The sequence below is a fragment of the Hyla sarda genome, chromosome 6, assembly GCF_029499605.1.
Source record: "Hyla sarda isolate aHylSar1 chromosome 6, aHylSar1.hap1, whole genome shotgun sequence".
In the NCBI taxonomy this organism is placed as follows: domain Eukaryota; kingdom Metazoa; phylum Chordata; class Amphibia; order Anura; family Hylidae; genus Hyla; species Hyla sarda.
The window spans coordinates 239339475-239363918 of NC_079194.1; the positions used below are offsets into that span (position 1 = coordinate 239339475).

Consider the following 24444-nt stretch of genomic DNA (forward strand, 5'->3'; position numbering starts at 1 on the left):
ACCAGGTCGTATCCACTAGCAACGGCTCACCTCTCTGACTGCTGATGATAGGCGAGGTACAAGGGAGTAGACAGAAGCAAGGTCGGACGTAGCAGAAGGTCGGGGGCAGGCGGCAAGGTACGTAGTCAGGGTGGATAGCAGAAGTTCTGGTACACAGGCTTTAGACACACAAAACGCTTTCACTAGGCACAAGGGCAACAAGATCCGGCAAGGGAGTGCATGGGAGGAGGTCAGATATAGTCAGGGACCAGGTGGAAGCCAATTAAGCTAATTGGGCCAGGCACCAATCATTGGTGCACTGGCCCTTTAAGTCTCAGGGAGCTGGCGCGCGCGCGCCCTAGAGAGCGGAGCCGCGCGCGCCAGCACATGACAGCAGGGGACGGGAACGGGTAAGTGACCTGGGATGCGATTCGCGAGCGGGCGCGTCCCGCTGTGCGAATCGCATCCCCAACGGCCATGACAGTGCAGCGCTCCCGGTCAGCGGGACTGACCGGGGAGCTGCAGGGAGAAAGACGCCGTGAGCGCTCCGGGGAGGAGCGGGGACCCGGAGCGCTAGGCGTAACAGTACCCCCCCCCCTTAGGTCTCCCCTTTTTTTTGTCCGGTGACTGCCTCCCCTGGGATGAGGACACCGGGAAGGAATGGATGGTTTCCTCAATGGCAGGCAGTACAGCAGGAGTAGGAATGGGGAGGGAGGGCAGAGGGTGAAGCTTGGCACGGGACAGGGAGACACAAGGACGGGAGCCATGAGGGGACACAGAGGCTTGCCTGAAGGGACTGGGAGGGGGGGAGAGGCATTTTCTGTGGCAGGCAGAGTCCCTAACGACCTTAGGGGGACCGGATACAGGAGGAACCACAGGGTCACGGCAGGGAGTACTGGGAACCGGTTTAAGGCAGTCCTTGGAACAAGAGGGACCCCAACTCTTGATCTCCCCAGTGGACCAGTCCAGGGTTGGGGAATGGTGTAGAAGCCAGGGTAGTCCAAGGAGAATTTCGGAAGTGCAATTGGGAAGGACCAAAAATTCAATTTTCTCGTGATGAGGTCCGATGCACATTAGGAGGGGCTCCGTGCGGTAACGCACGGTGCAATCCAACCTGGCTCCGTTGACCGCGGAAATGTGGAGTGGCTTGACAAGACGGGTCACCGGAATGCGGAATTTATTCACCAAGGACTCCCGAATAAAATTCCCAGAGGCACCAGAGTCCAGGCAGGCCACGGCTGAGAGGGAAGAGCTGGCTGAAGTAGAAATCCGTACAGGCACCGTGAGACGTGGAGAAGCCGACTTAGCATCAAGAGACGCCACACCCACGAGAGCTGGGTGCGAGCGTGCGTTTCCCAGACGTGGAGGACGGATAGGGCAATCCACCAAAAAATGTTCGGTACTGGCACAGTACAGACAAAGATTCTCTTCCTTACGGCGATTCCTCTCTTCCAGGGTCAGGCGAGACCGATCCACTTGCATGGCTTCCTCGGCGGGAGGCCTAGGCGCAGGTTGCAGTGGAGACTGTGGGAGAGGTGTCCAGAGATCTAAGTCTTTTTCCTGGCGGAGCTCTTGATGTCTCTCAGAAAAACGCATGTCAATGCGAGTGGCTAGATGAATGAGTTCATGCAGGTTAGCAGGAGTTTCTCGTGCGGCCAGAACATCTTTAATGTTGCTGGATAGGCCTTTTTTAAAGGTCGCGCAGAGGGCCTCATTATTCCAGGATAGTTCAGAAGCAAGAGTACGGAATTGTATGGCGTACTCGCCAACGGAAGAATTACCCTGGACCAGGTTCAGCAGGGCAGTTTCAGCAGAAGAGGCTCGGGCAGGTTCCTCAAAGACACTTCGAATTTCTGAGAAGAAGGAGTGTACAGAGGCAGTGACGGGGTCATTGCGGTCCCAGAGCGGTGTGGCCCATGACAGGGCTTTTCCAGACAGAAGGCTGACTACGAAAGCCACCTTAGACCTTTCAGTAGGAAACTGGTCCGACATCATCTCCATGTGCAGGGAACATTGCGAAAGGAAGCCACGGCAAAACTTAGAGTCCCCATTAAATTTGTCCGGCAAGGACAGGCGGAGGCTAGGAGTGGCCACTCGCTGCGGAAGGGGTGCAGGAGCTGGCGGAGGAGATGATTGCTGCTGAAGTTGCGACTGAAGTTGGTGCACAATGGTGGACATTTCCGACAGCTGGTGGGTTAGATGGGCGATCTGTCGGGATTGCTGGGCGACCACCGTGGTGATATCAGAGATATAAGGCAGAGGGACCTCAGCGGGATCCATGGCCGGATCTACTGTCACGATGCCGGCTGGCAGGTAGTGGATCCTCTGTGCCAGAGAGGGTTTGGCGAGGACCGCGCTAGTGGACCGGTTCTAAGTCACTACTGGTCTTCACCAGAGCCCGCCGCAAAGCGGGATGGTCTTGCTGCGGCGGTAGTGACCAGGTCGTATCCACTAGCAACGGCTCACCTCTCTGACTGCTGATGATAGGCGAGGTACAAGGGAGTAGACAGAAGCAAGGTCGGACGTAGCAGAAGGTCGGGGGCAGGCGGCAAGGTACGTAGTCAGGGTGGATAGCAGAAGTTCTGGTACACAGGCTTTAGACACACAAAACGCTTTCACTAGGCACAAGGGCAACAAGATCCGGCAAGGGAGTGCATGGGAGGAGGTCAGATATAGTCAGGGACCAGGTGGAAGCCAATTAAGCTAATTGGGCCAGGCACCAATCATTGGTGCACTGGCCCTTTAAGTCTCAGGGAGCTGGCGCGCGCGCGCCCTAGAGAGCGGAGCCGCGCGCGCCAGCACATGACAGCAGGGGACGGGAACGGGTAAGTGACCTGGGATGCGATTCGCGAGCGGGCGCGTCCCGCTGTGCGAATCGCATACCCAACGGCCATGACAGTGCAGCGCTCCCGGTCAGCGGGACTGACCGGGGAGCTGCAGGGAGAAAGACGCCGTGAGCGCTCCGGGGAGGAGCGGGGACCCGGAGCGCTAGGCGTAACAGTTACCTGTTGCCTCGTTGATGTGAATAAAGCCGTATTTTCCTGAGCTGAGCTGGAGTCCCTCTCTTTCTTCATGGAAGTTTCCGTATTGTCTGACCTTTCATAGTCAACAGAGCTGAGCTGCAGTATTAAAGGCAGTCACATCTTAATGGACATTTCTGTGTAGGCAGTGCTGTTTTATAGAATATTAGGCCTATGTTAACCAGAAAACTAGGCCCTTCTCACTTGCCATTTTTAGCCTGCATTCACACCTTGTTTTCACTGTACTGGTGCCAGATCCGGCTGGGGGAGGGGAAAACCGGGTACTTTCATGAGCCGACCGGAGTCAAAAGGTGACTCCAGTCGGCTAATTTTTGACCCGTATCCGGTTTTGTGACCAGACCTAAAACCGTAGTATACTACGGTTTCAGGTCCAGTCAGGAAACCGGATACGGGTCAAAAATGAGCCGACCGGAGTCACCGTTTGACTCCAGTCGGCTCATTAAAGTAAATGGATTTCAGCGCTGGTCCAGCTGGGGTACGGGAGCGCCCAGTTTTCCCCTCCCCCAGCCGGATCCGGCACCCGTACAGTGAAAACGAGGAGTGAATGCAGCCTTATATATGTTCAGCACAAATAAACCCACCATACAGTAACAAACCCCTGTATAAAGGTAACAGCATGGCAAAAAAGGACCACTGCTCTTATATTCTGGTATATTCCAGGGATGGGGCCACCACCAATCATACCTTGATGTCCTTTACTAAAGTTAGGCTACCAATGTTAAATCCTGGAAAACCCCTTTTAAGTGATAGCATGTTACGGTCATATTTGAGTCTTCTCACCATGAGGAACTTTTAGCAAAAGAAGCTGCCAAATGATCTATTGATCACAGCAAGTCCTGCTTCTAATCCTCAGACCAGCTGCCACAGGGGAAATGTGGTATTAGATGACCAATGATGTAATACCTGACCTGGATACAGTAATAGTTGCTCTATATTAGTGGCTGCTCAATCTAGCTAATAGATGGTAATAGCAACTCTTCCAATAAGGGTTTATATTGGAGACTATTAGGCATAATGGGGGAGATTTATCAAAACCAGTGCAGAGGAAGAGTGGTGCAGTTGCCCATAGCAACCAATCAGATTGCTTCTTTCATTTTCCACAGGCCTCTTTAGAGGCCTGTGGAAAATGAAAGAAGCAATCTGATTGGTTGCTATGGGCAACTAACTGCGCCACTCTTCCTCTGCACAGGTTTTGATAAATCTCCCCCAATATAACCACTTTAAACCTCTCCTACATTTACAGCCAAAATTAGACTTTAAATAATAAGTGAAGCTAAAATAATATAACAAAGAAAAAAAGCTCATATACTATATGTTAAACCAGAAAAGCACACGAAGTAATTCAGGAGTTCATTGTTTAAAAGGTTGTACAGCATGTATTTCCTTTTAAAGTGCCAGAGTTAGTTGAAATAAAAATGGAAGCATTACTCTTCCGATTCTTCTACTGCTGCAGTTCTAAAGCTCATCATGTCCCCTGAGGAACTGAGGAGGGTCAGGGCAACTGCAGGGCATAGGCAAGTGAATTATAGATAATACAAATGTGTTGTACAGCTCACCTCCAATGTTCCCGTGCACGGGTCCGCACTTGGCTCGGTGCTAGTAGGATCGTAAGAGAAGCAAAAGATGATCCAGCACTGGGTAAAAGTTGCAGCTTTATTGGGATTCGAATCCAACATACAAACTTGACACGATAAAACCGGCACCCTCCCTCGTCATACGCGTTTCAAGCGCATGTGCGCTCTTCCTCAGTGACCTGCAACTTTTACCCAGTGCTGGATCATCTTTTGCTTCTCTCGCAAGTGAATTATACCTTATGTTTAAACCCTACACTAAATGCTTAGAATCCACTTTTATAAAGACATATGGGCTGTGTGGTTGGGGCAGCACTTTGTAGTTTAGAAATTTTCATTAAACAAGTATTCCCTTCTAGTGATGTTATGGAATATGATGACATTATGACTGGTGGGAGTCTGTCCTCTGGAACCCCTGCTGTTCATGAGAATGTCAGCTAATTCCCTGCACAGTGATGTTCACGGCCAGGTAAGTGCCCCATTCTAATAAGTGGGTGGAACCATCTCTGGTCAAGGTAAATTAATGAAGGAACATCGGGGCTCAACTCGTACTGCTGTTCTCTTTGAGGATCGTGGAAGTCAAATCCAATAAGTAGATGATTACATATTCTAGCAATATGCTATCACCTTATTATTATTATTATGGGAATACCATCTTAACTTATTTTTCTTTCCACACATGCCTCACAGCTACACCAGGAACTTGTGAGGTGTTCACCTTATTACATTGGAAACCTCTTTATTACCCTAAGCTTCCAGCTTCATCATCTTAGTACAGTCCCTGAAGGTGGATGGCTTTGTAGTAACATGTGGATGAAAAGCTCATTCATCATTCACTCATTTATCTGCTTATTTTGGTGAGAAAACATCAGTCGATTTGTCAGTAAGCTGAATAGCTTAGACAGTCCTAAATCTTAGCTGCTCAGGTGGCCCATCATCTTCAGTAGCATCTGATTCTCTTCCTTCAACCTTTTATTTTCATCCTTGGCTCTCAGCATTTTCTGAAACAGACATAACAGATCATCAGAGAATGTTCCTGATAGGTACTTCACCATAAAGAGTCAGAGTGCCCCATCATTGATCAAAAGTTCTTCACCATTATAAAAGGCTCCCCAGAACAACTCTGCACTGTGGCGAATATGTAGCGTATCCATCAGAAATGATGTGCCTCCTTTATAAATTAACCCCTACAGGACCCATGACGTAACGTTACGTCCCGACACCCTGGGTCTTAAGGACCAAGGACGTAGAGTTACTGGTCCCCACCGTGCGCCGGGCGGGGATTGGACCGGGATGCCTGCTGAAATCATTCAGCAGGCATCCCGTGCAAATGCCCAGGAGGGTCATTAGACCCCCTCATGTCAGCGATCGCCGCAAAGCGCATGTGAATTCACACATGCGATTTGTGGCTATTCCGGCAATGCGGGTCACGTGTGACCCGCTGACCCGGAGATACAAGGTGATCGGGGGTGTATGATACACCCCCTATCACCCACTGTATCTATGGGGAGGTGGCGATTTCACCCCCCCCCCCCCCCCCCCCCAGGATCGCTGCTATTGGCTGGATGATCGTGAAAATGAAAATTTGGGGTAACCCCAGCATTTTAGTGTAAAAAAATCTAATTTTTCATTTTCACATCTAACTTCATGAATATTTATCAAACACCTGTGGGGTGTTAAGGCTCTCTGTATCCCCTGTTATGTTCCTTGAGGGGTGCAGTTTCCGAAATAGTATGCCATGTGTTTTTTTTATTTATTTTTTTGCTGTCCTGGCACCATAGGGGCTTCCTAAATGAGACATGCCCCCCCCCCCCATTTCAGCAAAATTTGCAAATGTGACTCCTTCTGAGCATTGTAGCGCTCCCGTAGTGCATTTGACGTTCACTTATGGGGTACCTCCATACTCAGAAGAGATGGGGTTACAAATTTTGGGGGGTATTTTCTGCTAATAACCCTTGCAAAAATGTGAAATTTGGGGGGAAACACACATTTTTGTGGAAAAAAAAAATTTTTTTACACATACAAAAGTCGTGAAACCCCTGTGGGGTATTAAGGCTCACTTAATTCCTTGTTATGTCCCTCAAGGGGTCTAGTTTCCAAAATGGTATGCCATGTGTTTTTTTTTTGCTGTTCTGGCCCCATAGGGGCTTCCTAAATGCGACATGCCCCCCAAAAACCATTTCAGAAAAACGTTCTCTCCAAAATCCCCTTGTCGCTCCTTCGCTTCTGAGCCCTCTACTGCACCCGCCAAACACTTTACATAGACATATGAGGTATGTGCTTACTCGAGATAAATTGGGCTACAAATACAAGTATAAATGGTATAAATTTTCTCCTTTTACCCCTTGTAAAAATTCAAAAATTGGGTCTACAAGAACATGCAAGTGTAAAAAATGAAGATTGTGAATTTTCTCCTTCACTTTGCTGCTATTCCTGTGAAACACCTAAAGGGTTAAAACGCTGACTGAATGTCATTTTGAATACTTTGGGGGTGCAGTTTTTATAATGGGGTCTTTTATGGGGTATTTCTAATATGAAGACCCTTCAAATCCACTTCAAACCTGAACTGGTCCATGAAAAATAGTGAGTTTGAAAATTTTGTGAAAAATTGGAAAATTGCTGCTGATCTTTGAAGCCCTCTGGTGTCTTCCAAAAGTAAAAACACATCAATTTTATGATGCAAACATAAAATAGACATATTGTAAATGTGAATTTAAAATTTTTTTTTTGGGAATATCCCTTTTCCTTACAAGCAGAGAGCTTCAAAGTTAGAGAAATGCAAAATTTTCTATTTTTTCATAAAATTTTGGGATTTTTCACCAAGAAAGGATGCAAGTATCGACAAAAATTTACCACCATGTTAAAGTAGAATATGTCACGAAAAAACTTTCTCGGAATCAGAATGATAACTAAAAGCATTCCAGAGTTATTAATGTTTAAAGTGACAGTGGTCAGATGTTCAAAAAACGCTCTGGTCCTAAGGTGTAAAATGGCCTGGTCCTTAAGGGGTTAAAGGAGTTATCCAACATAAGGTGACTTACCTGCCAGACAGTAATGGGCATTCTTACGAAGGATCCGTCTTTGTCTTGGGGCTGTGAGTCCACCATAACGCTGCTGCTTTCCTTTTGTAAAATGGCTAATTCCTGTTGGAGTCCCCTCCCTCCAACTACAAATCTTAGATCCCTTGTTTATAAGTGTGAGTTCACTTTTCTACCTCCCACACATCAGATACCTCATCTTTTTGCAGCACACCTGAGCTATGCATGCTGTTCATAAAACTACAATTCCCTGCAGCCCTGTGGAGAATAATCTCCTTCCCACCCAGCAGTCGCTCCACCCATTGAAGCAGACAGGCTCCTTTTCAAAACCTGACTAGTGATGGAATGTCTCAGGCCGCACTGCAACCTGGGAAAACTTGAGATGACACTAATTTTGTATGCTGTTAAAAATAAACATCGGGGCAAAGATCACATAAGAATTGATCATACATCAAACACAGGTACAGACACTATATCATGAGCTACACTAATTTTACAGCTGCTGTAGCATAGTCAAATAAAAAAAATATTTTTCATTTTTAGCACGGCCTCTGAAAAATGGAAGAAGTGATCTGGTTGGTTTCCATGGGCAACTGGGCAACTTTTCCTTTGCACAGGTTTTGACAAATCTTCCCCAAAAACATTAAATTTTTTTAGCTATAACATTGCCTTTTTATGGTACAAAAAACTATTTAAAAAATGGTACAAAAAACTATAAAAAAAAAAAAAATAAGTCTAAAAGTTGCTTAGCTGTGTCACACCATACCATTTTCTATAAGCCTTACCTGAGTGAGGGCTTTTACATCTCTTTGGAGTAGTAGCACAGACCCCTCCTTGTCATTGAGCTGAGTTGTCAGTTTGTGGTTATCTTGTCTCTTTTCTCTAACTGCCTAATAAAAAGACAAATACAGTTCACAGTATCAATCTCCTTATGACACTATCATGCACTTGGAGAAGCTTTTCCTACACATGGATTGCCTATGGGCATTATAGCAGTAACAAGCCCTGACATACAGTACAATAGGGGAGATTTATCAAAACCTGTCCAAAGGAAAAGTTGTTGAGATGCCCGTAGCAACCAATCAGATCGCTACTGTCATTTTTAGAGAGGCCTGTGAAAAGTGAAAGAAGCAATCTGGTTGCTATGGACAACTCAACAACTTTTCCTCTGGGCAGGTTTTGATAAATCTCCCCCAATTACCTGATCATGTAATCTTACATTGATATACTTGCCTTTATCGCAGCAATCCCAGCTTTGTAAGGCTGAGTTCACACGGCCATTGTGCTCAGACCATCCATTGTAATTCAGAGTCCGTTTTGCTCTTTTTAGTTTTTTCCCTGAACAGACCCCAAATGGGTGGAAGCACAACTGACACTGCCGAGTCCTGATGGATCCCATTTACTTGAATGGGGTCCGTGGGATATCCGGTATTTTACATAAGTTGAGTGGAGAACAAAACTAGTACATGCAGTATTTTTCTTCTTGTTAAACTCTAACCCTTCCGATGGAGTGCCCAACGGAGCTCCCTTTACCGGAGCACAGCGGGCGTGAACAAGCCCTTATTTATTTTTATTTTTTTAATATTTTTTTTGTATTGTATTTTGTATTGTATTTTCAAAGTATCATATAATCAAATAACCAGTATTGAAATGATACTGAAATGTAGAGATGTCATGAGTAAAATACCGCCAACAAGCGCAACTAGGTATTAAAGCAGAACCTGTATACGGATGAAAAAAACCCTATATTTTAGGGCAAACAGGGCCTGTAGAAGATAGAAAACCAATGCTGTCTAGGTACAGACTCCGGACAATACAGGAAGTACATAATGATGGAATGACATTAGAGAGGCATTAATGAATTAGAACCATAAATACCGTAACAACCGTAACATTAACAGACCACCACCGCAAGTCAATGATACTTTATATGGAAGAGAACAAACCGTATAACAATTCCCCAGATTGAAGGCATGACGTTATATAGTAGAAAGTATATGGAGAAAACTAAGTGAAACCTAGATAGATGTTGCATCATATAAAATGTCCTCAAAATGAGCAAAATAGTAAACATCTAATGTGCCCTTAGGAGCTTCTATGGCATACCACTGTGTCACCACAATTGGCGGATTATTTTTTCTAGATCCTCAGAGGTATAATATTGAGCAAGAAACAACTTCCACTTATTGAAGATTGCAATGTTTAGGACAACCACGTGAAAGTAACCCTATAGAGAGTTTGTTTTTATTCTTAGTAGCACATTAGTTGACTTATTCTACAACTATTGAGGTTCCAGTAACGTATTAGTCTCTAGCAGTGGCCATACCTTCTGAAGTTCTTCCATCCATGATTGTCTTGCATTCAAGATTTCATCTCTATTTTCTGAAGTAAAAGTCTTCAAATTAGCCTCTGAATTTCTGAAAAGAAACACAATACTGAATTTAAGGGTATGTATACTTTTGCCACCATGTTATGTATTGCTCTAATGCATTTAAAGTAGACCTATGTAGACCAAACTGAATACAAACCTGTTAAGGCAAGTTCCCTCTGATATCCACAGTTCCTGCAAAGCAACAGAAACCAAGTTTTATAAAGATATATATATATATATATTTGTGTGTGTGTTAAGGCAAGTTCCCTCTGATATCCACAGTTCCTGCAAAGCAACAGAAACCAAGTTTTATAAAGATATATATATATATATTTGTGTGTGTGTTAAGGCAAGTTCCCTCTGATATCCACAGTTCCTGCAAAGCAACAGAAACCAGTTCCTGCAAAGCAACAGAAACCAAATTATATAAATAAATATATATATATATATATATATATATACAGTAGTCCCTCAACATACGATGGTAATTCGTTTCAAACGAGCCATCGTTTGTCGAATCCATTGTATGTTGAGGGATTTGTGCAATGTAAAGTATAGGAAGCTGTATTCATCTGTCCCCGCCGCTCGCGATGGTGTCCCCGCCGCTCGTGATGGTGTCCCCGCCGCTCGCGATGGTGACCCCGGGCCTCTGCTGGGCTCTCCTGGTCTTCTCCGGTCCTCTCCTGGTCTTCTCCGGTCCTCCGCTGTCTTCCGCAAGGCCTTACTGGGCCTGCATAGCGACGTCATTATGCCGCTGCGTACGGCATTCCTATTGGATGACGTGCGCAGCAGCGTATTGATGTCATCGGAGAGGGCCGAGAAGACACCGGAAGACCAGCGCTGGACCCGGAGGGCACCCCGGAGCATCGTGCAGGGGTAAGTAATACTCACCGCACTACACGGGGAACATTAAGCTGCTATCCGGCAGCAGCTTAAGCATTTTGTGCTGCCGGATAGCACTTAATGCGATGGCCCCGACATAAAAAAGCATCGTATGTCGATGCTAACATCGACATGCGATGGCCTCTGAGAGGCCATCGTATGTCGATTTGATCATATGTCGGGGCCATCGTAGGTCGGGGGGGTCACTGTATATGTTTTTATTAATAATTTACTATGTCATCACTAGTGTTGAGTGGCATAAGCCATATTCGAATTCGCGATATTTCGCGAATATATGGACGGATATTCGTCATATATTCACTAAATTCGCATATTCGTAATATTCGGGTTTTATTTTTGCATATGAGAAAATTAGCATATGCAAATTTCCGCATATGCGAAAATTTGTACGCCAGTCTCACACAGTAGTATTAGAGCCTTCTTTACACCACACAAGCTGGAAGCAGAGAGGGGTGATCACTGTGATGTGTACTGTGAAAAAAAACAACGAATATTCATAATTGCGAATATATAGTGCTATATTCGCGAATAAAATTTGCATTGCGAATATTCGAGAGCAACACTAGTCATCACACTGCCAGTTTAGTGTAAGGGGACCCATGCACTACAAGAGCATATGTAGCTGGACTCTCTAAGGGGTATCAATGGTTGGCTTTTTGGAAACCATTATTGTAATATTATTTGTAGCTGCCATTTAGAGGACAGTATTACATGAGTAATACTGGGTCAGGTTGCTGGATTTAATAGAATAAAGAGTGGGTTCTCAATATCTATCTGACCTAAATTCTTGAGAAAACCCCTCAGTATAGTAGCCCTATACTTTTGTCTGGTGCGATACAGGATCTGCCTTTATGACAGCTTTACAGCAAATAAGACCAACATTGATAAAGTGTAGTGAAAGGGAAATTATAACTAGAAAAGCTTCTGTTCCCTTCTCTCGCAGTTATCAGGTCTATAATCATCAATGGAAGACCCAGGATATTTCTAGCTGTATTACCCTTAGAGGTGGTAGTGAAAGGGGAACTCGGATGTCAAGCCTTAGTAAGTGCACTTACTTCTTTGGTGCTTATTAGTGTTGAGCGGCATAGGCCATATTCGAATTCGCGTATATTCGCGAATATATGGACGAATATTCGTCATATTCGCGAATATTCGCATATTCGTAATAGTCTTGTTTTATTTTCGCATTTGCGAATATTCGCACATGCGAAGATTTACATATGCGAAAATTTGTGTATACAAAAATTAACATATGCGAAACTTCGCATATGCGTAAATTAGCATATGCAGATTTCGCATATGCGAAAATTCGCACACCAGTCTCACACAGTAGTATTAGAGCCTTCTTACACCACATAAGCTGGAAGCAGAGAGGGATGATCACTGTGATGTGTACTGTGAAAAAAAAAAATATATAAAAAAAAAAAAAAAAAAAAGAATATTCGTAATTACGAATATATAGCGCTATATTCGCGAATATTCGCGAATTCGCGAATATGCGATATTCGCGAATAAAATTCGAATTGCGAATATTCGCGAGCAACACTAGTGCTTATGTTTGTCACAAGAAAGACAGCACTGTTATATATAGAACAGAACAATACTGTACTATTGTTGATTCTAGGTGAACATATATAGGATTGCCCCTTACCTGGTTCTGTATAAGAGTGTCTTGATCTATATTTTCATTATTTGCATTAATATCTTCATTTACATCAGTGTCCTACAAAACAATAATATATGTTATTCATTATAAAGCACTATACATGATATGTATATAGCACATGGATTTCTAAAAAATCAGGGTACGTTGTACCCAGAAGCAGTGCAACTCTGCTCCATTAGCTGTGTCTGGCAGTGCAGATCAGCTTTCTTTAAAAAGTCTGGTCGGGGCTCTGTTTTTTTTTTTTTTTAAGTTAATCTAGTCTAGTGGCTGAATAATAGTTTAAATAGTGATCTGGACTGGCATATGATTTAGGGCCGTATTACATGGGACAAAAATCACCCAAACAGACTGATATTACCAATAGGTCACGATTCAGATAACCAAAGGTGCATTTGCAAATAACATATCCAGGGAATAAACAAAGAACAAATGTGGCACTCACCAATTGTAGCTGAATCTTCATTCTTTAGTACACACTTACACAAATCGTAGAGAGAGGGTAGGAGTAAAGACACAACATCACAGGTGTGTGAGGTGACTGCTGTTTCATGCTAATCACATTTAAAGTGCGTTAAGAAAAAAACAACCATCATCTCATATGCCCCTGCTGTCATGTCTTGTCACCCCACCCACAATTGTTGTAAAGCAAAAAGATTTAGCTAGAATTGGTAAGTGCAGCATTTGTTGTTATTCAAAGAATTTAACACCCCCTTTTTTGCTTTAGCTGCACCACATTTGCTTAAAATGTTGCACACAATATTTGCGCCACATATTCAGATATTTAGCACCTGATTTAGTTTTTTTTTTTTAAAGGGGTGTGGTTAGGGCATGGTTAGGGTGTAGTTAGGCTTTTTGTGCTATTAGCACCCTATTTTCAAAGGTTTAGCACCCCTTTCTGGGTCACAAGTATACTTGGTGTTAAATGATTTGCTTTTTGTGCTATTTGCCCCAAATTTTCAAAAGCCCAAACACACTTCTGAAAATGAGGTGCAGTCTTTGTATATTCCCCCCATTAACTTATACACAGTGCCCCTAAAATGCATTATAATACACACCATACCCCTGAAACATATTATAATATACACTATGTCCCCTGAAATTGTTTATATAATACATACCGTACCCCATGAAATTCATTATAATAAACAATGTGCCCCCATAATACATTTAATACACCATTCCCCACCAATGTAAGTTAAAAAATAATGCTCATAGGTCCTGCAGATTGTTAATGTTTAATTTTTTATGTGTCTAGCTTCTGTATTTGGCTTTCAAATCTGCTGCTCACTCATTCTGACATCCTCAGGAAGGGTAAGCACTGAGCCGCCATCATTCAGCATCGGGCTGCTCACCTAACCGCTACTCTCTGTGTTCAGACAGGAGTCTGTTAGACAGGACAGGAGTGAGCAAAGATGAGCCTTAAAGGAAAACTGTCACATGTTCACTCCCGCACTAACCACATGCACTGATGGATAAAGTGGGGAATGCTGATTCATATGATCCCTTCCTTGCCCAGATCCATCCGGCCATTCTCCCGCAAACTTAGTTTTTCTATGTATGCAAATGTGGCTGTAACTGGCACTGCAGCACCACCCAATTATGAATATTCATCCCCCCTCCCGGCTCTCCCCGCCGCTCCTTACTGGTCTTCACTGCGCATGTCAGGAAGCGGCACATGCACAGTGAAGACCAGTTAGGAACGGCGGGGAGAGGGAGAGCTGGAGGGAGGGGTTTGAATATTCATATGCGGGCGGCACTGCGGACTGGCGGCGCTGATGTCACAGTGCCACTAAGCTCCTGAAAACCCCGCCCATGCCAGTTACAGCCACATTTGTATATATATATATAGAAAAACTAAGATTGCAGGTGAACGGCCGGACGGATCAGGGCAAGGTAGGGATCAAAAGAATCAGCGTCCCCAACACTATCCATCAGTACCTGTGGCCAGTGCCGGAGTGAACATGTGACAGTTTTCCTTTAAATCCTGGACTTTGTCCCAGCCTGTGCTTCAGCAGGGACAAATAGGATGCAGCAGCCAGTGGTCTTTTTGTTTTTTTAAAGTCATGGTTTCTATAAAAAAGGAGGTGAACAATTTTTATGAAGTAGATTAGAAACGTTAAAGGGGTATTCCAGGAAAAAACTTTTTTTTTATATATATGAACTGGCTCCAGAAAGTTAAACAGATTTGTAAACTACTTCTATAAAAAAATCTTAATCCTTCCATTAATTATCAGCTGCTGAAGTTGAGTTGTTCTTTTCTGTCTGGCAACAGTGCTCTCTGCTGACATCTCTGCTTGTCTCGGGAACTGCACAGAGTAGAAGAGGTTTGCTATGGGGATTTGCTTCTACTCTGGACAGTTGCCGAGACAGGTGTCATCAGAAAGCACTTAGACAGAAAAGAACAACTCAACTTCAGCAGTGTCAGGATCCGGACTGGCGGCTGGTGAGGACACAGGAGGTGGATCCTCTGTGACAGAGAGGCGATGGCGCGGGTCGTACTGGGGGATCGGTTCTAAGTAGTTACTGGTGTTCACCAGAGCCCGCCGCAAAGCGGGATGGACTTGCTGTGGCGGTAACTACCAGGTCGTGTCCCCCAGTAGCGACTCGACCTCTCTGGCAGCTGAGACTGGCACGGTACACAAGGACTAGATAGAGGCGAGGTCAGACGTAGCAGAAGGTCAGGGCTGGCGGCAATGGTTCGTAGTCAGGGGCAACAGCAGAACGTCCGGATACACAGGCAAGGGAACACACTAAACCCTTTCTCAGGGCATAAGGCAACAAGATCCGGCAAGGACAGGAAGGATAAGTGGGTATTTATGAGTCAGGGAGGTGATTAGACTAATTGGGCCAGGCACCAATTAGCGGTGCACTGGCCCTTTAAATCTTAGAAAGCCGGCACGCGTGCCCTAGGGAGCAGGGCCACGCATGCCGGGACGAAACCGACACCGGAGGAGGAGGGTGAGTGGAATGGGGTGCGATCCGCGAGCGGACATGACCCGCCACGCGGATCGCGTCCCCGCCGGCACGAACACAGCAGCGCTCGCGGTCAGAGACAGAGACGGTAAAGCTGCTGTCAGCAGAACGCCGCAAGCGCTCCGGGGGGACAGCGGAACCCGGAGCACTCGGCGTTACAGTACCCCCCCCCCCTTTTGTCAAGAATATTGGCCTCTGGTTCCCACAACCTCTCCTCGGGGCCACAATTCTCCCAATCAATAAGAATTTTTTTTTTTTACCTCGGATGATCTTGGAGGCGAGGATCTCTTTCACCGAGAAGACGTCAGAGGACCCAGTGAAAGGAGCAGGAGCGGTGATCTTGGGGGAATAACGGTTAAGGGGTTTGAGAAGGGAGACATGGAAAGAGTTAGGAATACAAAGAGAGGGAGGAAGGTGGAGCTTGTAGGAGACAGAATTAATTTGATTTTTGATTTTAAAAGGCCCGAGGTAACGAGGACCCAGCTTGTAGCTAGGGACCCGGAACCGAATGTATTTGGCAGAGAGCCATTCTTTGTCACCAGGGGCAATCACCAGGGGCAAAGACAGGAGGAGTTCTTCTCTTCTTATCCGCATGTCTCTTCATGCGAGATGAGGCCAGTGAGAGCGACTTTTGAGTCTCCTTCCAGACAGATGAGAAGTCCTGAGTTAATTCATCTACGGCAGGAACTCCAGATGAAGTGGGAATGGGGAGTGGGGGCAGCGGGTGAGGGCCGTATACTACAAAAAATTGAGATTTGGCGGAAGACTCAGAATTCTTGAAATTGTACGAGAATTCGGCCCAAGGCAGCAGGTCAACCCAATCATCTTGACGGGAGGAGACAAAATGTCGCAGGTAGTCACCAAGAATTTGGTTCACTCTCTCCACTTGTCCATTGGATTGAGGGTGATAGGCGGACGAGAAATGCAGAAGTGCAAAGTGCTCTCCAAAATTTAGAGATAAATTGAAAGAAAAAATTGCTTTGCCAACTGTGGCACAGAAGGAAGGCCAGGAAGTGGGACAAAATGAGCCATTTTGGAAAAACGATCAACGACCACCCAAATGACGGTGTTGCCATGAGATGAAGGAAGGTCCGTGATGAAGTCCATGGCTATGTGGGACCATGGCTGTTCAGGCACCGGCAGGGGGGGGAAAAGACCTGCAGGCTTCTGGCGTGGAGTTTTATCAGGTGCACATACTGTACAGGCCCGTACAAAATCAGTCACATCTTTTTCCAGGGAAGACCACCAGTAGTGTCTGGAAATCATCTGTATGGATTTTTTAATTCTGGCGTGACCAGCCAGATGGGAGGAATAACCCCATGTGAGAGTCTGGAGGCGAAGACATGGAGGAACATAAGTTTTTCCTGGAGGAACTGGCACCAGAGAAGCAGGTGCAGAAGAGATCAGGAACTCAGGAGGTATGATGTGCTGAGGAAGGGTCTCGGCTTCGGAGGCATCGGTGGAACGTGATAAGGCATCAGCCCTGATATTCCTGTTTGCAGGACGAAAATTAATTTGAAAATTGAAGCGGGCAAAGAACAACGACCACCTGGCCTGGCGAGGATTTAAACGCTGGGCAGACTGAAGATAGGACAGATTTTTATGGTCAGTGTAGATGGTGATAGGGTGAAGGGACCCTTCCAGGAGATGTTTCCATTCTTCAAGTGCCAACTTGATGGCCAACAGTTCACGGTCTCCTATAGAATAGTTTTTTTCAGGAGGAGAAAAAGTTTTGGAGAAAAAAACGCAAGTGACATTTTTTCCCTTAGCGGTTCTTTGAAGAAGGACGGCCCTGGCTCCTACTGAGGAGGCGTCAACCTCAAGGAAGAAAGGTTTCAGTGGATCTGGCCTAGACAAGACTGGTGCAGAAATGAAGGCGGCCTTAAGGCGAGTAAAAGCTTCATCCGCTTGGGAAGGCCAGACCTCGGATTCGCGTTTTTCTTCATCAGTGCCACAATAGGAGCAACGATGGTGGAGAAGTGAGGAATGAACTGACGATAGTAGTTGGCGAATCCCAGGAAGCGCTGGATAGCACGAAGTCCAGAGGGGAGTGGCCAATCCAAGACCGCGAAGAGCTTGTCAGGATCCATTTGAAGACCCTGTCCAGAGACCAGGTATCCCAGGAAAGGAAGACAGCTGCGTTGAAAAAGGCATTTTACTAATTTGGCGTAAAGATAGTTTACACGAAGGCGCTGGAGCACTTGACGGACATTGAGCCGGTGTTCCTCAAGGTTGGAGGAAAAAATTAGGATGTCATCTAGATAGACAACTATGCAGGTATACAGTAAGTCCCGAAAGATTTCGTTGACAAAATCTTGAAAGACTGCAGGGGCATTGCAAAGTCCAAATGGCATGACGAGATATTCGAAGTGGCCATCTCTGGTGTTAAAAGCGGTTTTCCACTCCTCTCCATCACAAATTCTGATGAGGTTATAGGCCCCCCCTGAGGTCAAGCTTTGTAAAAACGTTTGCTCCGCGCAGACGGTCAAAGAGCTCAGAGATGAGAGGCTGAGGGTAGTGGTTCTTTACTGTAATTTTAGTGAGGCCACGATAGTCTATGCAGGGGCGTAGTGAACCATTCTTCTTGGCAAAGAAGAAGAACCCCACTTCGGCTGGTGAAGAAGACTTCCTAATGAAATCTCTCATGTATTCAGACATGGCCTTAGTTTCTGGAGCGGAGAGAGGATAAATTCTGCAACGGGGCGGTGTGGTACCAGGGAGCAATTCAATAGGACAGTCGTAGGGTCTATGTGGTGGCAAGACCTCCACTTGCTTTTTACTAAAGACGTCAGCAAAGTCCTGGTAGGCCTTAGGAAGGCCAACCAATGGAGTAGCGATGGGGACTTGGCTGATTGGTGCTGACTTAAGGCAACATTTGTGGCAGGAAGCATCCCAGGACTTAATGTCCCCAGTGGTTCAGTCGAGGGTAGGAGTGTGACGCTGGAGCCAGGTCAAGCCAAGCAGAATGTCCGAGGTACTATTCGGCAAAACAAGGAAATCAAATTTTTCTTGATGGAGAACTCCAATGGTCATGAGCAAGGGTTCTGTGCGGTAACGCACAGTGCATACCAGATTCTCTCAGTTTACAGATGAGATGAAGAAGGGTTTGATGAAACGGGAAACTGGAATGCTAAATCTGTTGATGAACGAGGCTTCAATAAAGCTTCCTGCAGAACCAGAGTCCAGGAAGGCCACCGCAGAGAAGGAGGAGTTAGCAGATGGAGAAATCCGCACTGGAATAGTCAGGTGTGGAGAGGAGGAATTCACACCTAGTAACGCCTCTCCCACGTTAACTAGGAGCGTGCATTTCCCTGACGCGGAGGGCGAATAGGGCAGTCTTTAAGGAAATGTTCAGTACTGGCGCAGTACAAGCACAGATTTCCATTTCTGCGGCGAGTCCTCTCTTCTTGGGTCAGGCGAGACCGGTCCACTTGCATAGCCTCCTCGGCGGGAGGCACAGGGGTAGGTTGCAGAGGACTCTAAAAGAGAGGTGCCGAGCGAGGAAACCGCCTGGTGAAAACAAAATCCTTTTTTTGGCGGAGCTCCTGGCGTCTTTCTGTGAAACGCATATCTATGCGGGTGGCCAACTGGATGGGTCAGGCAAGGTAGCAGGAATTTCTCGTGCGGCCAGAACATCTTTGATGTGGCTGGATAAACCTTTCTTGAAGGTCGCGCAGATGGCCTCATTGTTCCAAGCTAGCTCAGAGGCGAGGGTGCAGAACTGGATAGCATATTCGCCCACTGAAGAGCTGCCTTGGACGAGATCCAGAAGAGCCGTCTCGGCAGAGGAAGCCCGGGCTGGCTCCTCGAAGACGCTGCATACTTCGGAGAATAAGGACTGGACAGAAGCAGTGGCAGGATCGTTGCGGAACGGGGCGCGATCCGCGAGCGGACATGACCAGCCACGCGGATCGCGTCCCCGCCGGCATGAACACAGCAGCGCTCGCGGTCAGAGACAGAGACCGGAGCGCTGCTGTCAGCAGAACACCACGAGCGCTCTGGGGGGACAGCGGGACCCGGAGTGCTCGGCGTTACAAGCAGCTCATAAGTACTGAAATTATTAAGATTTTTTAATAGAAGTCATATACCAATCTGTTTAACTTTCTGGAGCCAGTTGATATATATAAAAAAAAAGTTTTTTCCTGGATGACCCCTTTAATGTTTTGCCAAGATGTACAACATATAAAATAAAGTTTTTTAATCTGACAGTGTGCCCACTGAAATTAATAAGGTTGTGTATCCTGTAATGAGTACCCCCCAATTGAGAAACACCCTCTACCCCCTGCAATGAATGAAAATGCACATAAGCCCTCTAAAATTAAAATATTATTATTATTATACCCAAGTAATTATACACTGTGCCCCCTGATTCATTAGAATAAAAACCATGTGACTGCAGGATCAAACAATATAGGATCTATGTTTTAGTCTTTTACACTGAAAACACATTTTTGATGTAGACTATTTGCATAGGTGTTATTTTATTTTAAATGCACTGTAGCAATACAAATTTGTTGCTGCAATTAATATAATGTATCCTTTAACTTACCATTCAGTCGCAGCACTATGTAATTTGAGGCCCCATATAAACAGCCTTAAATAATCAATATTTCTTCATGATATATGCAATTAAAAGTTGTGAAAACAATCAACCTTAAAGGGGTACTGCACCCCTAGACATCTTATCCCCTATCCAAAGGATAGGGGATAAGATGTCTGATCGCGGGGGTCCCAACTCTGGGGACCACCACGATCTCTGCTGTGGCACCCTAACTTTGCTCTGTGCCAGATGACTGGCGATGCGGGGGGGAGGCTCGTAACATCATGGCCATGCCCGCTCGTGATGTCATGGCCACGCCCCCTCAATGCAAGTCTATGGGAGGGGGTGTGATAGCCGTCTCGCCCCCTCCCATAGACTTGGATTGAGGGTGTGTGGCCATTACCTCACGAGCCTCTGGCGCTGCACCGACGCTCTAAACAAATTTCAGGTGCAGGAGCGAGAACCTTTTGATAGGGGATAAGATGTCTAGGGGCGGAGTACCCCTTTAAGGGTAGGATCACACGTAGCGTATCCGCATCGTATTTCAGATGCAGATGCACCAACGCCAATCACTGAAGGAATGGATACGCTTTTTGCTTGCTGTATGCGCAACTCACTATTTACCACTCACATTTTTGCCACATTTTACCGCTATTAACATAATCACAGAAACTCTATAGGGTTATAAGTGCTCTTACAGCTGTTTGAATCAGATTAACTATTCCTGTTGGTCGTCGCTTCTCCCTTAGTTTCCTTTTTTCAATTTGGGTGCGATGCTTCTTCTGTGGACTCCCTTTTTTCTCCTTGGTTTTTGAAGTGACTGGATCATGGGCTTCAACATCTAAAGCAGCTTGGGACTGGACTTTCTTGGAAGCAAGATCTTTACCACATGCTTGTCCTCTATGTGAGGACTGGGTTTGTGTTTGGAGTTCCACTTCCTGTTGAGCCTGGCTATCTATGGACCTGCTCCCAGTGAGGCTTGAAGATGAGCGGAGCCTCATTCTCTCTCTCCGAGCTTTCCATTCTTCCATAAACGGAACTTGCTCTGTACTGTTACTCTTCACATCTCTCGACATCTTTGGATTCTAGAAGAAAGATTATTACTATATACACAATACATCACAGAATGTTGTGTAAAGAACAGCAGCAATATTAACCTCTTTTATAACCCACTAGTGGCTTTTTTATATCTGAAGGTTTTGTTAACCCCTTAAGGACCGAGCGTTTTCTATTTTTGCAATTAAATTTTTTCCTCCTTACCTTTTAAAAATCATAACCCTTTCAATTTTGCACCTAAAAATCCATATGATGGCTTATTTTTTGTGCCACCAATTCTACTTTGAAATGACATCAGTTTTATCTTTATTCTGTAGGTATGTACGATTAAAATGATACCCTACTTATATAGGTTTGATTTTGTCGTATTTCTGGAAAAAATCATAACTACATGCTCGAAAATTAACATGTTTAAAATTGTCATATTCTGACCCATATAATGTTTTTATTTTTCCACGTACGGGGTGGTATGAGGGCTCATTTTTGTATTGATCGGACTTTTTGATCGCTTTTTATGAATTTTTTCATGATATGAAAAGTGACCAAAAATACGCTATTTTGTAATTTTTTTTTGCGCATACTCCATTGGCCGTGCAGTTTTCTAGTTCGGACATTTACATATGCGGCGATACCACATGTTTATTTTTATTTAAACAGTTGTTTTTTTTAAATGGGAAAAGGGGGTGATTCAAACTTTTATTAAGGGAGGGGTTAAAGGATCTTTACTTACTTTTTCTTTTCACTTTTTTTAGGCAATGTTATAGCCCCCATAGGGGTCTATAACATGCTTTATATTGATCTCTCACACTGTTCAATCCTATGCCATAGCATAGCATTGATCATTATTTCTACTGCTTGACTGCTCCTGCCTGGATCTCAGGCACAGAGCAGTCATTAGGCGATCGGACAGTGAGGAGGCAGGTAGGCATCCTCCCCGCATCCTGCAAGCTGTTCAGGACACTGCGATTTCACTGCGGCGGTCCCGAATAGCACCACTAAGCTAACCTCCAATATTTGCTGTCTTTTTAGATGCGGCAATCAAGTTTGATCACAGCGTCCAAAGTGTTAATGCCTGACATCAGCCCAATCGGTGATGTCCGGCATTAGCAGTGGGTCCTGGTTACTTATAGCAACTGGGACCTACCTGGTATGATGCATGCTCACCTGCTGAGTGCGCGTCATACCTCGGGAGCCGCAAATGGACGTTAGTGAACATCCATTTGCGGCAAGGGGTTAAAGGGAATCTGACAGCAAGTTCACTTGTGTTAACCTGAACAAATGCGGGATGAACAAATGAACTGAATGTAAAACATTACACAGGTCAAGTAAACATAGAACACTACCCAGATAGACTTCTAGTCAGCAGGCACACTACACCATGTGATCAGGATACTGGCCTAGAAGGAAACAGAAATATAATACATGAAACACTAGACAGTGAACCAGATGAGTCTGAACAGACTCCACAAAAGCCAAATTCCAAAACATGGAGGAATACAAGCACAATTCTCAGTGTGAACACAGAGAAAAATATCATAAGGTAAAGAAGAACAGACATACATAATTCTAAAAACCAACAAATGTACTAAGAACCAAGCAGACTAAAATCTATATCAAAACAGGAATATTAAGCCATGGAAAAACTCAGATATTAACAAACATAGTCTAAAACAGTCATAGTTAGAGTAGCACTAATACACAAATGCCCAAATAACCAGCACAGAGTGCAGGAGAGCTCAGGTTAAAATAGCCACACGCGAATTGCAATTGGCTCAGAGCATTAACTATTCCCCAGCCAGAGAGAATAGCAAAGAAAACTGATATAGGCACAAAATTAATGTCTGAATAAACACCAAAACAGAAAAATATAAAAACACATGAACAGACATTACAATAGGCCTGTGTAAAATAGTCAGTAATCAGGCCAACCATGATGAGATTTAAGAGTCTTACAATTCAGCAATTGTTTGTATGGCCTGAACTGTGTAAAGGCTCATTAAATCAGTGTCAATCAGCAATATCAGCTTTCATCATCATGCAGCCCTCAGCACATGTAAAAGGGTCTTAAAGGGGTTATTGCTCCATGAGCTATGATAGAGAGGGGGTGACTTTGTTGGGCAATGGTAGAAAGGGGGTATGGCATGGCAGAATGATGTAAAAAAAGGGGCATGGCTTACAAGGCAAGGATGCTGAAAGTCAGTACAAAGTGGGAGGGCATATTCAAACAGGGAAAATGGCCCAGTACAGGTAATAAGTGTATATTACAATACAATAAAGCTAGTAGAAACAGAGTATAGGATGCACTCACCGGTTAAAAGCTTTAATCTTTATTCAGATCCTTTAAAAATCATGCCTGGAACAGGTGGAGAGAGAATCCGTGGTCATCGAGACACTGAATGAAAAAATCCAGAGGCACTTTTCACTGTCGCATGCTTTTTCAAGCTTTTAACCTGTGAGTGCATCCTATTCTTTGCTTGTCCTAGCTTTATTATGTTGGACTGTTTGGACATTTAGGTTTATGAACCACCGCAATTTACCTCTCTATGGACTACATAAGGGTTTCTTATAATTACCTGTGTTTTTTCAGGGTTGTCTATAGCAATAGTGCCTGTCCAGCTTTCTCTAAGCTTAGTATAGACAGTATATCACAATACAGTTGGTCTTGCCATGAGGGGACAAAATAGGAATCATTTTGCTAACCTAAGTACCCCTTTAAGGATCAGTAAGTGTCAAAGCAGTCAGACCCTTTCTGATGAATATGCCAATGTATGCAATAGCGGAAAACCCCCTTTAGGATAGGGTCACACACAAGAGGGAGGAATTCCAACTGCGTGAAACCTACTACAGTTGTGCTACGTGTGTAAAGACTTACGGCAGTAGGCAGGACACACTGGAGGTAGTGGATCCGCTTAATCTGTGTGGCAGGTAATGTGGGCCGTGCCAGAGAACGGAGTCTAAGGTGCCGCTGGTGTTTACCAGAGCCTGCCACAAAGCGGGATGGTCTTGCTGCGGCAGACGGCACCCAGGTCGCTACTCCTTGCACGACTCGACCACACTGGCGGCTGAGGTGAAATGAAGCACACGAGGGATTAGGCAAGACATGGTCAGGACAGCAGGAGATCAGGGCTGGTGGCACAGGTGCGTGGACAGGTGCGTAGCAGGAGGTCTAAAGGCAGGCGGCTAAGAGCAAGGTCAGGTCACGGAATGAAAGGGTCAGGAGCACGGCAAGGTAACACATATACGCTTTGTCCTGACACTAGGGCAACAAAGATCCAGCAGTGGGGTGTGGGGGGTGCAGGTATTTAG

The 24444-nt window shown here is 45.2% G+C and overlaps 1 protein-coding gene and 1 long non-coding RNA gene across 5 annotated transcripts in view; one reads left to right on the forward strand and one right to left on the reverse strand.

Annotated features, from left to right (window-relative positions):
- The first annotated feature begins 4947 nt into the window (after positions 1-4947).
- LOC130276833 (uncharacterized) overlaps positions 4948-24444 on the forward strand; it is a 98944-nt gene continuing 79447 nt past the window's right edge. Inside the window, exons 1-2 of the long non-coding RNA XR_008845259.1 lie at positions 4948-5060; positions 11847-11944. This is a non-coding gene — a long non-coding RNA (uncharacterized LOC130276833). The remainder of the gene's footprint in view (positions 5061-11846; positions 11945-24444) is intronic.
- The window catches only part of LOC130276832 (PRKC apoptosis WT1 regulator protein-like), a 36591-nt gene continuing 17195 nt past the window's right edge, over positions 5049-24444 (reverse strand). For 2 of the 4 annotated variants that reach the window (XM_056526744.1, XM_056526743.1), the window contains exons 2-7: positions 20781-21167; positions 12555-12626; positions 10158-10192; positions 9956-10046; positions 8415-8519; positions 5049-5592 (exon numbers count right to left, since the gene is read on the reverse strand). In XM_056526744.1, the coding sequence (XP_056382719.1) occupies positions 5506-5592; positions 8415-8519; positions 9956-10046; positions 10158-10192; positions 12555-12626; positions 20781-21158 (768 nt within the window). In that variant the 5' untranslated portion in view covers positions 21159-21167 and the 3' untranslated portion in view covers positions 5049-5505. Of the gene's footprint in view, positions 5593-8414; positions 8520-9955; positions 10047-10157; positions 10193-12554; positions 12627-20780; positions 21168-22481; positions 22536-23446; positions 23501-24444 lie in introns of those variants that run through there. The other 2 variants (XM_056526742.1, XM_056526741.1) reach the window with 2 other exon arrangements.